This window comes from Manis pentadactyla, chromosome 3 (genome assembly GCF_030020395.1).
Source record: "Manis pentadactyla isolate mManPen7 chromosome 3, mManPen7.hap1, whole genome shotgun sequence".
Taxonomy (NCBI): domain Eukaryota; kingdom Metazoa; phylum Chordata; class Mammalia; order Pholidota; family Manidae; genus Manis; species Manis pentadactyla.
Genome location: NC_080021.1, coordinates 166,955,038 through 166,968,341, shown reverse-complemented (window position 1 = coordinate 166,968,341; position 13,304 = coordinate 166,955,038). Strand labels below are relative to the sequence as shown.

Sequence of the window (13,304 nt, the reverse complement as noted above, 5' to 3'; positions counted from 1 at the left end):
TAAGAGATCAGCTGTTAAGGTGGGCCATGATTCCCAATCATTCCCTTTCAAAACAGCTATTTTTTTTTTAGTGTCCTTTTGCAGGAGGTTGGAGTGAGGGCAGTCTTAGTTGGGGAAAATAAAGTTCATTGAAACCTTTCAATATTACTGTTTTAAGGGATGTCATGAATTATTACTAGGTTTATAATGCGAAGTCACTATTTTTGACCCAGTTATATAAGTTTTTCAACAGAAGTTATGCTTGTGAAGTTGTAACTAAAGCTTTTATTCATAAACGTAACATTCCATCTTTTTTTCTTAACTTGATATGAGAAAAGCTAGAAATTTTTAAAATTATTGAAATAGATGGCTCTCTCAGATAGTTCAGGTCACAAGACTATAATGAATAAAATATCAACAAAATAATTTTATCCAGACTTTCAAATATTTAAGAAGATAATTACACCCAATTTCTAGATAAGCTTTATAGCAAATGCAAGTCCTGCATTCCTTTCTAATCGATCTAAAAACATCTAAATTATTTTTTTCTATTAAGGTTTTTTTCTAACTTGTTGCTACAACTTCTTTTTTTAATATCGCCTCCTCCACAAGCACTTTAAAACTTTATTAGAACACTTGAAATTTCCATGATTCTGTTGTTTCTAGGCTTGAGTTTGGTTGCTATTTTCTGCAAAAAGAAGTAAAGAAAGAAAGCTTGTTTATGAAGCATTTAAATCACATTCTTTTGTGGTAAACAAAATATTTTATTCAGCAATATATAAATGAATGCAATACCGAAAATCACTTGATGTAATTGAAAGCTTAGAAAAATATCTATTCTGTGCATATCATCATTTCTGAAGCTTGTGCCCCTTTTAAAACCATTCGATAGTCAAATTGCCACCCTCTAAAATAGCACTCGCATAAGTCTTATTAAAAATAGAAAACACATTTGTTTCAATTGAAGCAGATTTCATCCTGTCATTTTCTTGTAATTATCTAAAATTTAAACTTTTGCTAAGTTTGCACAGATAATTATGTGCAATGAAAAAAATAAATCAAACTTTACTATAAAATTCTATCTCATTTAGGTGAACTGTCAGTGAAATACAGAGTTTGCTTAAAGAAAATTAAAGAAAAACAAATTACCAGGCAGCCCCAACCTTTGTGTCCATTCAAATCCATAGTCTTCATTCTGTTGTGATTTTCCTGCTGACACTACACAAATACATAATGCCCCTAGCTTTCTGATAACTTATTGCACTAGTCCACTAATATTTAATTCAGGGAACCTTGCTCTTATTCCAGTATGTAATTATTAACAGTTCTGTATGTTAGAGTGACCTGCTCTCACCTTTTATTTCAGGAATGAAGGAAATCAATACAGAACTGCATATTTTCCTTATAAATAGCTTTTTATATTAAAGTCTCATTTACAAAATAAATACAGGGACAATTTTAAATAACTCTTTGGTACATTTCACTGTTTTTCAAAATAATCATCAGCTCAGCCAGAGACGGGTAAGATTCCTCAAGGGAGGAACAACCTAAGACAGGCACAGTCGCAGGGGGGCCATCAGGTGAGAAATTGGGGATCAACAGAGTTGAGGCTTAGAACCTCACCCCCCCTGCTTTGAGAGAAATCTTCTGCATCCGTGGATGTTTTATTGCCCTTGTCTAGCTTGGATTAACACTTAGTCTACAGGCACACACCTGATCATCTACATGTGCTCTCTTACAACACTAAACTATGTTTTCTACCTTTATCTTGCATCTACCTACCACTTAGCATTTTATTAAAATAATAATAATAATAATAATAATAAGGGAGAAATGTGGGATTCACATATAAATCAAGTATAAAAATCAAACGAATATTCATATTTGACCTGATTGTTTATAGTTCATAATGTGTGATCAAAACCGAAAGTTTCTGTGATGACTGCCCTTGTACTGTTCACCATGTAAGAACTTATTCACTATGTAAGAATTTGTTCACCATGTAAGAACTTGTTCGTTATGCTTCAGAAGATTGGAGACTGACGAGAATTAGGCTTGGGGTGGATTAATGATTGTGCATTGAGCATTGACTCCCCTATACAGAATTTTATTGTTGTTAACAACCATTTGATCAATAAATATGAGAGATGCCCTCTGAAAAAAAAATCATCAGCTCGTTAATAATATATCTAGAGAATAGATTAACTCATATTCATGGTTTTAAAATCAGCTATCAACATAGTAATAACATGTCCTGAGTGGGCACTGTGCCCTTTACATTCTACTTGAGATTTTACATACTATGTAGCATTAAAGAGCAGAGCCTTTGCCACCAGCCTATCTGCATTTGAATTCTGTCTCTGCTAGATTGCTCACTGTTTTCCCTGGAAAAGTTTATTATGTTCCTTAGTTTTCCCCAGAGAAAAATTGACAGGAATTGTACCTACCACTTGGCTTGTTCTAAGGAGTAAATGAATTAAGACATGTCAAGTGTCTGCACCATAGAAACTGTTCAATAAATGTTAGCAGAACTTGTTACTTTTATTCCTTATAGACAATAAGCAATGCTTTTCAAATGCAATGCTTAGAAAAATTCAGTGGCAAAGTTAACTTTGAACTTGCCAGTCTGAATTCAAAACGAGTTCTCTCAACTGTATTACATTTCTGACTCCTTCAAAAATGAAGATGAGTCATCTCTGAAAATAGAATCGAAGAAACTGCTTTTTAAAATTTTGTATACACAAACAAAAATGTATCTTTTATAAGGGGCATTCAGCTTCACTCTGACATTGTTTTTGAATAAAAATACAGTGCTCAATCCATGTTGTCAAGACTGAAGGAGTTATCTCTAATTTCCTAGCAGAGTTCTCTGATACCTAATTAGATCATATTATTTTTAAATAAAGGTTGTTGCTTTTTGAGCTTATCTTGTTTACATTTTATTGCTCTGTATTTTATTTTAGGTTGATGCTTCTACTCAGAAAAGTGAAGAAAGTGAGACATTTGATGTAGAACTCACTAAAAATGTCCAAGGATTAGGAATTACCATTGCTGGCTACATTGGAGATAAAAAATTAGGTAGCTTTAAACACTAATTTTTTTTAACTTGGAAACTGCCTTTAATATCTTTGTCTTATGAAAATATTGAATCAACATTATGTATTTTCAGGTTGTTGGATAAACTGATTGAAAACTTCTTTAGGAATAATTTCGTGTAGGTGATCTGATCCTGTGTTTAAGACAGATGAAGCTATTGTCTTATTCTCTAGGCTAAGATTTTACTAGTGGTTTTGTTTGTGTGGCTCGTTGCTTTATATTTATTCAAAATTAGGATTTTATATTGGAGAATGGAGGATGGGTATTCTTTGAGTGTGCTTTTTAAATAGTAAAAACAGAAATCTATTTCTAATCTTAGAACCTTCAGGAATCTTTGTAAAGAGCATTACAAAGAGCAGTGCTGTTGAACATGATGGAAGAATCCAAATTGGAGACCAAATTATAGCTGTAAGTAACACATTTAATAACAGCTTTGTTAATTTTCATGGTTGAGAAATGCATTCTCCTAGTCTACTCGTTTTGAGATCTACAGTTAGCTCCATACCAATTTAAGCCTGATTTGGTGATTTGAGGCTGTCATTATAATTACTCATTAAGAACACTAGATAGAAGATTTACTGATTTCAATTCTAAAGATGGGATTTCTTGCCTGAGTAATTTCTGATATATATGATTTCTGGTTGTAATGTATTTTTTAGATTAATATCATACTTACACTTTAGTTGCAGGCATTCCATAGGAGGTAAAGACCAGATGTCATAACCTTTAGTGTACTTGAATCTGAATTTGGGATGTGTCTGTTTTTTTTTTTTTTTTTATACATCCACAGAATGGCAGTGTTGTTATTAGCTCTGTGACCAGGGCTCCTTAGCTCTAAGAACACACACGAATAAAATAAGATAGATCCTGTCCCCCTTAATTAGAGCAAACCCATCGTTGTTATTTTAGTAACATAAGTATGTTTCGAGCATATGGCTATTTAAGACAGTGCACAAAAAAAATACAACTTTCAATTCAGTGTTCTGTGGAAACTGAACTATTCTAACTAGTCCTCAGAACACAAATGCAAGAGACTTTGCACCAAGAGCTTCCTGGTCAGATAAGTTTAGGAAAAACTGCATGTGGTATGTTCTCTTGATTTCCAATACACATGGAAAAATCAAAGACTCTGAGAAGTTCAGTAATGAACTTGTTTGACTTTTTTACTTAAGTGTTTCCTAAACTTTTGTAATCAAGACCAAGCTGTGCTTGCCACCTAAGTTGGCTATATCCTGGAAATGAACTTTCCTCACTGTTATCTCCATCTAATGTGCAATGAAAATAACTACTTAACATTTTTTATTTTGGAGGAAAGCAGGGGAGAGTGAATAAATACTCTAATCCATATCTGATAGTTAATTAAAAATTGAAAACATAGCTTATCTACTCTTTTTTTCCCTAAGCTATGTATTTTAATCATTCAAAAGCTTTTTAAAGAGCAATTTCATTGAAATTTAATTCACATAACATGATTTGCCCATTTATATTCACAGTTGTGCATCTGTTATCAAGTTTAGAACATCTTCATTACCCTAAAAGGAAACCTCATACCCAGTAGCAGTCACTTGCTAACTCCCCCATCCTCCCAGCCCTAGACAATCACCAGTCTACTTATTGTCTTTATAGATTTGCCTATTCTGGATGTTTCATGTAAATGGCATCATACTGTATGTGGTCTTTTGTAATTGGCTTCTTTCATTTGGCATTTCAAGGTTCATCCATGTTGTAGCATGTATCAATTCTTCATTTCTTTTTATAGCTAAATAATACTCAGTTGTATGGCTATGCCACATTTTATTTACCCATTCACTAGCTGATGGACATTTGGGTTGTATATTCATTTGCAAATTTGTGTGGATGTATGTTTTCATTTCTCTTGGGTATATACTTAGAAGCGGAACTGCTGGATTATGTAACTGTATTTAACCTTTTAGTAAGTTTTTTCACATACAAAATTAGGATGAGGAAACTTCCCTTTTGTGGTTTTAGGAAAACAAACTGAATAATTTATTTAAAATATCTGGTATAATACTTGGCACATAAGTACAGTTTAATTATTTGAGTAATTCACTTGCAGATTAACAGAATAGAGAGGAAACCAGTGCTGGAGCATCACCCTTGGGAATTTTGCCCCTGTGTACTAAGAGATTGTTTCCTGTGTTTGTTATGTAGCCAGGAGCTAGTTGGGGTTGTGTCTACGCGTGTGTATACAGAGTGTGATTTCATTCCATGGAAGTAAATTTTGAGCTGCTGCATGCAGCTTGGTGTGGCCAGTAGCACTTGGTCTATTTTTTGGAATCACTTATTAGGATCCACAATTCCATCTGACTGCCTCCTTTCAATGAGAGGCCACTGTTGGATTTTACTGGCATTCCTTCTCATAGATGGGCAAGCAATTCCCTCACATAGGTAGATTCAGCTGCCCTGCCTTCAATCTGGTCATGACCAGGCCATTCTTATTAGAAGTTCATCCTAGTTACTGTTATAAGGACTTTTGTTCTTCCATGGTTTCCAGTTTTGTTGCAGTATTTTCTGTTATATTTTTATTAGTGTTTACAAAAGGGAATCAACAGGGTGGAAATAGGAGTAAAGGGAAGAGAGTTAGACAATTATGTTCAAGTTGCCATCTAATCAAAAGTACCGTAAAAGATTTAAGTAATTTGCAAGTATAAGATTGTCATCTAGATCAGAGGTCTCCAGACTTTTTCTTGAATATCCCCAAACTATTGTAAACAAAAAAAATTAGCTATTCCTTTCACCCTCTTTTCTCCTCTCTATATATTCATATATGGTATATATTGTTTTATGTATGTGTGTGTGTGTGTGTGTGTGTGTGTGTGTATGTATATATATATATATCATTAGTATATACATTAAATGTGTGTATATAAAACAAGTGAGACTTTAAAATGTTTAATTAGAAGTTTTATTATATTTTTCCAGAAACCTCTGCAGTAAGCGTCCTTCATCTTGGACACTGATCTAGGTCAGATTGTAGTTCTCATTCAGTAATATTTGAGTGCCTAATATGGCCAGTACTGCACTTAGAAAAGCATGACACTTCACAGCCATTTGTCAAAGGGTATGTTAGTGACTGAATTTCAGTATTCAGTTTATTGTTCTACTTTTCCATACCGTTTTCAATGTGATTTTTAAAAGTAGGGTGTTCTAATCTGCATTTATTTGTTCCAAAAAGTAATTTGCTTTACAAATAAATCTTTAAAATGTAAGCCAGTGACTCTGTATTCCCACTTGGGCTGAATACTATGCACACATCACTGTGTTTTGGTGGCACACAGAGCCTGTTCTCTTATAGCATGCAGTCATAAGCCAAATAATGATAGAAAATATAAAATTGAAATTCTGGTAAGTGTGGTGAAGGATAAAAGGGACATTGACGATAGTCAGGAACATCAAGATAGCTTAAGTGACAGTAACTGACATCTACAGCACTTACAGATATTTTCTAAGTGAACAGATGAGAAAGAGCGTGGGCTGTCCAGAGAGTCTAGACTGATGGAATGGAACTTACAAAGACCTCATAGCTGAAAAGAGTACTACAGGTCAGAGGAATGGAAGTGAGCCCTCTGGGGCTAGAGAACAGAATAATAAATAGCATCACACAGGATGAGGTTGGTAACAGGAGGTAAGAGCTGACACAGTCCATTCTAAGCCATGTTGAGATTTTGGAGCATTGTTCTAAGGAGTGTTCTATGGAATGCAGGGTTGGGGTGTTATCATGTCTGTGTTTTAGAAAGATCACATGGTTATCCACAAAGGTTTTGTCTCTATCACCTCGGAAAAAGGGAATATCACATCAGTTTTTAAAGAAGTAAAGAAATGAAAATGAGACCATTTCATTGTCTATCTTTTTTTAAAGCCAGCAAAGATAAGTTTTAGAGTATGTCAGAACTCTCAGTGACCAGCACTATGGATTGCTATCTATACCCTTATATGCTGCCTAATCCTGGTTTTCAAACTTGACTGTGCATCATTAGGATCACCTGATCACTCGAGGCATATAAAAGATTATAAAAGGTGCAGAAGACTGGGCCCCACCTGGAACTATTTGCTCATAATTTCTAGATGTGAGTTCCCACAATCTATGTTAAATGAACAAAACACTCCTAAGTGGTTCTAGTGCATCTAAGCTAGTACTGGCCCTCAAAATGTGTTCACCCATTCTCCAATTAGGGTAATACTCATTTCCCGTTCTTTTCACACTAACAAGAAGCAAGTATGCATTTGGTGAATGGTAACACAAATACCCATTTATTTTTTAACCCATCTTGTCCTTATCACAGGTAGATGGCACAAACCTTCAGGGTTTTACCAATCAACAAGCAGTAGAGGTATTGCGACATACAGGACAAACTGTGCATCTGACGCTAATGAGGAGAGAAACGAAGCAGGAAGCTGAGCTCACAGGAAGGGAGGACATCACAAAAGACACGGCTTTGTCTCCTGTTAATGCCAGTGTAAACAAAGGTAATGCCAGATTAGTCTGCTTTTCAGTTAGACCCCCTTACATCATTTTGATTTTTTTCTAATTCTGAAATTATCTTAAAAAATGGTTTTGGTCATAACTCTTCATTCAAAACCAAGTAAAAAGGAAATTTAATAAATTTGGGATTACCTGGAACCAGCGACATGTCTTATTAACTATGGGATGAGCATCTGAATAAAGCAAATTTCTTTTCTGTCCTGTTTATTTGGTCACTATTTCGAAGTTGGAAACATGCAGTATTTACCTTTCTAGCACTCCTTTCTTTTGGATGTCATCACCATGTTTTCTTTCTAGGGGGAACCTTATCTACCTGGATTACATATATGAGCCCAATCATGTTTCTGAGTGCCCAGCCTTTCCTTGAAGGAATCAACTTTAATGTCACATTTTGAAATGTCATTCATAAGCTGTTTGTACATGAATAATCCTTGAAAATTACTGAAATCATGATGTAGCTCACTGATGTAAGGATTTATTGATAAAAGTCAGAAAATACTTTTTAATTCCTCAGACTTTTGACTATTGTGGTATTTATGCCATACACTACTTATTGCATTACTAGGAAACAAGGAGGCATATCGTTTAATTACTTCTTTGTTCCATTAATCCCATTAATGTCTGTTAAGTACACGGGGTTTTTGAACAGTTTAATACAAAAAACAAACTCTCATCTAGGGATTCAGATATATACAGTGGTATTTGAAAAATTCAAGTGCTTAACTATATTGCAGATACAACTACTAAAATATTCTTATTTTTAAGAAAATTATGAGAAAGATGAAGATTGTTTATCTCTGAGGAGAAACACCAGCGTATTACCAATTGAAGAAGAAGGTAAATACCTGGAGCCCAGGGTATTGTGTTCTTCATTATATTTTTAAAAAGATAAATTACTTTTATAAATGTGATTAAGCCTTTATGGTATATTGTAAATTACTAAAAATGAAAAATCTTTCAGAAAAGAGATGCTTGTAAATCCTTTTTTAGAGATGTGATTAATTGCTTTAGTACATTAAAATAGTTCATTTATGGCTGGCATATTTTCTTGCTGAACCAGTCTTTTCTTTCTTTTACATTTTTTTAACCAGAACCCTTTATGTATGTTACATACCTGCTTTTATTTCAATCCCTTTATTTCTCTACAGCTAATCTATATTGAGTGAGCAATAATAAAATTATAAAGTATTATTAAAATAAACACAAAATCTTTAAAGAATAAGCTCTTGGGAATAAAACTTTTCAATTTTGGAAAGCTTTTTCTTCTCAACTTCTCAAAAGTTCTAAATTTTAATATTGGAAAGTTGGTTTGGAAGGTAAATGTATAGGGAAATTATTAACCCTTTCTGAGGTTTCTTGCATTTTAAACCTGGGATCCATCAAGCTATTTAAAAAAATTTTAGAGCAGCACTGTTTTAATAAATACTTATGCCAGAATGTTACTACAGTCTGTTTAGGCTGGATGCTATGTGCCTCCCTTACCTGTTTGATTGCTTTAGGTACTTTGGTAACTTAAATCCACAGAACAAATGCAGGACTGATCTCCCTTCATGAGAATTCTGCCCTTCTCTAAATCATTATACTGAAGCTTTATAGTTCTTTAAAATATCTATTACTTTGTTTTTAAGTTTTTTTCTGCTGAAAATTTGTGTTTACTTTTGTTATTTTAAAGGAATATTTGTGTTTGCAGTGATATCCCAGAAATCAGACGTGTAGGATTCACAGATGTTAATCATACTCTGCCATTTTTATACTAATAGGTGAATAAATTATTTAAGCTAAAGTGAATATCAAGTGTAGTAGGAAAGGATAAAAATGTTTCAAAGCATGAAACTTAAGATAGTAAATGAGGATTGTCCTGAGGGCTCAGACCATTTATTTTGCTTTGGTGAATGTGTGTATGTGTGTGGGGAAACAGAGGTGGGAGAGGCTCTAGACTTAGAATCAGGAGTCTCAAATTATTTTTTAAACAAAATAAACTGAGGAAAAACTTCTAAACATCTGTAATGTTCCTACCCTAGTGCTAGTCGTCAGGCAGGGAATGAGTGTCATTGGCAGTTCTTAGATAATTGATTTACTGTATGAACCTTGATTAGTCATTCTCATAAGACCAGAAGACTAGACTACATGATTTAAAAATATGCCTGGAATCTGGTCTTGGAGCAGTTAGGAAAGAGGGAAAATTGAGAGTTGTGTGACTTTATGTTTGTTATATATGAACACAAATCTTAGGCTGCTTTTATCAGCATTTACAGATCTCCGTTTTCTTCATTCAAGATCCCACTCTTCTCTAATCACTGCCCACCTGTGTAAACACAACAGAATCAGTGAAAGGTTTCAGGAAGGGAGGAACGTAGGACTCTGAACTGACTCTCCTCTTTCTAACCCTCATCAGGTTGAAAGGTTCCCTATAATGTATGTTCACCCTGCATAGTTATTCTCCTCTGGACTGTATTTAATTTTAAAAGCAAAACACTCGTTTTGGAGAGCTAGTCTCCAAATTTTTTTTTTAAAATTATAGTTTATTGTTACTAGTTTCTCAAGGAGAAAACAATCTTTTTATTAATTTAAGGCATTACAAATCTGCACAATAGGCCTGCAGTGAAAGCTCATTAAAACCACTATCAAGGCAGCTAATGAGAAATCTGAATTTTGGAACCCTATTTAAATTTGAAATTTGAATGCTTAAAGAGATATTGAATTTTATTATTGGCTTGTAGAGATTTTTCTTAAGACAACCTTTAAGAGTAAAAACTATGATAAAATATGGAAATCTGCCTATGACTAGAAAATTCTTCTCAATTGGTTTCTTATTTTAGCTAAGCATTTTAATTTAATATTGTTTACATAATTGTTTAGTGATTTTCTTAATTTTTTTCATTGTTTTTTTCCAATTGATGCAATTCCAATTATGAGGGTTTATTTAAATTCACATTCTCAGTTTTTAATTGTTTCTTATTTTTTATTTATATTTTCTCATTGTACCTGGAATTGCAGATATTGTTTGCTAATTTGTCTGGTTTTGCTAAGGTATAGCATGGTCCTTCTTTACTCTGAAGAACCAAATGAAAAATAAGAGAGATAAACTAACAAAAGGCAGCATGGCTTATTACTGTAGAGTCACCAGAGGAGCAAGTAACTTGAGTCCAAGTAACTTGGATTCTTCATTCTTTTAAATAAACGTTGATAATATATGGCTACTTCAGTGGAAATACAGTTAATAATTAAAAGAGGTGTTTTAAGAGAGAATAGCACTAGAATATGCCGATGTTAGGGTTCTAAATTATTAAAATATATAGACCTGTCAGATTGTCTATTATCAAAACAACAAAAAATAACAAGTGTTGTAATAAGGATGTGGAGAAAAGGGAACCATTGTATACTCATGATGGGAATGTAAATTGGTGCAGCCACTATGGAAAACAGTAAGGAGATTCAAAAAACAAAAATAGAACTACCATACAGTCCAGCAATTTCACTTCTGGGTATTTATCCAAAGAAAAAAGAACACCAATTCAAGGAGATATATGCATACCTGTATTTATTGCAGCATTCTTTACAGTAGCCAAGATAAGGAATCAACTTAAGTGTCCACTAAGAAATGAATGGATAAAGAAGGTGCGCGTGCGCGTGCGCGCACACACACACACACAATGGAATATTACTCAGCTGTAAAAAAAAAAAAGAATGAAATCTTGCCTTGTGACAACATGCATGTACCTAGAGGGTATTATGCTAAGGCAATAAGTCAGAGAAAGACAAGTGCCATATAATTTCACTCATATGTGGAATCTGAAAAACATGAAACAAAACAGAAACAGACTCATAAGATACAGGAGATGAACTGTTAATTACCAGAGTGGGGGAGAGTTGGGAAGGGTGAGACAGGCAAAGGAGATTAAGAGATGCAAATGCCCACTTAGGAAGTAAGTAAGTCATTGGGATATAATGTATAGCGTGGGGGATATAGTCAATAATACTGTGATAACTTTGGTGACAGATGATAACTAGAGTTATTGCGGAGATCATTTTGTATAAAAATATTGAATCACCATGATGTACACCTAAATAATAAGATATTATATATCAGTTATGACTCAATAAAAACAATGCAGAGAAATAAGAGTAACTCATACACTGGGTGAAGAGTCAAGCTTGGTGTAACAGACACAGGTCATGGTCACGGGGTCCCTGGTACAGAATGTTAAGATATGGAGATTTTTTTAGTTTTTCACTTAATTTCATTGTGTTGACTATTTCAGGGTATCCATTACTGTCAAGTGAAACAAAAGAAGTAGAAGATACACAACAACAGGAAGCTGTCCTGCTGACAAAGTGGCAAAGGATCATGGGAATTAATTATGAAATAGTGGTAGGTTAGTTTACCCTCCCTAACTTCCTAACTTGCAACTGTATTTGAGCAGGAAGTTCATGACATTAATAAAGATGAGCATCATAAAGAGTCCTAGAGAAGTGGCAGATGCCCAGAACTTTTTTTTAAAGACCTAAATGTGCTAATTCAGGTATTAGAAAATTCAGGTTGAGGAAAGTTGGGTAGTAACTAAGGAGCTGAAACATACGGAATGAAGTTTTAGACTCATAATTCATCAATATTTTAATATTTCTGGTAGTAGTATATATTATATAGACACAGGGAAGGGCCTTTCTGCTTCTTAAATCTGAGATTTATAGAAAGAATCAGAATAGAATGACATAATTTACTTAAAAGATGAAACAAAAATCATCACTGACATATACAAAACTAAAATAATTTGCTCTCTCATGTATTTACTTTCCTTAAAAGGTTTAATTCTGCATGCTTTCTTTATGTCACTTGTGCCATAGTGAATGCGTTATTAACAGTTTGCATACCTAGCATAGGAATTGTGATCTGCTATCCTAAAAGATTTAACAAAGGTGACACAAATTATCAATCTTTAGATGCATACTGGCGAATTTCAGGAATTTCAAAAGCAAAAAATACTAGCTTAGGTAGAATTTTGCATTTTGCTTAAAGTTCTTAAATACCTCAAGATTAGAGGAGATAAAAGACAACAGATGTCATATAACAATCATAGCTAGAATTTATTGAACACTTTATGCCAAGCAGTATCCTTAGTGTTTCATTTAACCCTGACAATGATTTTTTTTTAATACTCAAGATGATTAACAGTCAAATAAGAAGTGAGTAAGCACAGCTGTCACTACCATTTTAAATCTAGTTAAAGAATACAGTAAGGTCCAGCTTAACTGCAGTTAATTTAACATGAAAAGAAAGTTGGGGGATTCATTCTATGGGTAGGGTTAATGTGGCTGGCATGCAAAACTGAGACCATTTCTTCAGGTGGTATTTGAGTAGTGAGGGTGAGTAGTGAGGGAACCTTTTGACAAGCCACTTTGTTGCAGAGTTCAGACCTGAGACTGTGAACTTTTAACTGCCCTCTCTGTACATTGTCTCTTGGTGGTACTGCCAGTAATCTGTCAAGGGGGGGGAAGAGTGCTGTAAGTTAGAAAGGACTAAGCTGTTCATTGGCCCTCAGCAAACAGAAGTAGGACATAGGTCTGACTTTAAATTGTTTACTGTGTCGTTAGTTGGAAGCATAACTGTAATCATGGGAGGAGTGAGGTACAGAGAAGGGCATTGTTAGTGAGGGTCTGGAGGGCAGCTCAGAGAAAGTGTTATCTAAATTGGATTTTAAGGAGTGAGAAGGAGTTGTTCCAGCAT

At 34.1% G+C, this 13,304-nt stretch overlaps 1 protein-coding gene across 11 annotated transcripts in view; it reads left to right on the top strand.

The window, feature by feature from the left end:
- Positions 1–13,304, top strand: part of MPDZ (multiple PDZ domain crumbs cell polarity complex component) — a 157,972-nt gene that overhangs the window by 52,679 nt on the left and 91,989 nt on the right. For all 11 annotated transcript variants that reach the window (XM_036926642.2, XM_036926643.2, XM_036926637.2 and 8 more), the window contains 5 exons: positions 2,943–3,057; positions 3,395–3,483; positions 7,380–7,563; positions 8,345–8,416; positions 11,842–11,951. In XM_036926642.2, coding sequence (XP_036782537.2) covers positions 2,943–3,057; positions 3,395–3,483; positions 7,380–7,563; positions 8,345–8,416; positions 11,842–11,951 — 570 coding nt within the window. The remainder of the gene's footprint in view (positions 1–2,942; positions 3,058–3,394; positions 3,484–7,379; positions 7,564–8,344; positions 8,417–11,841; positions 11,952–13,304) is intronic.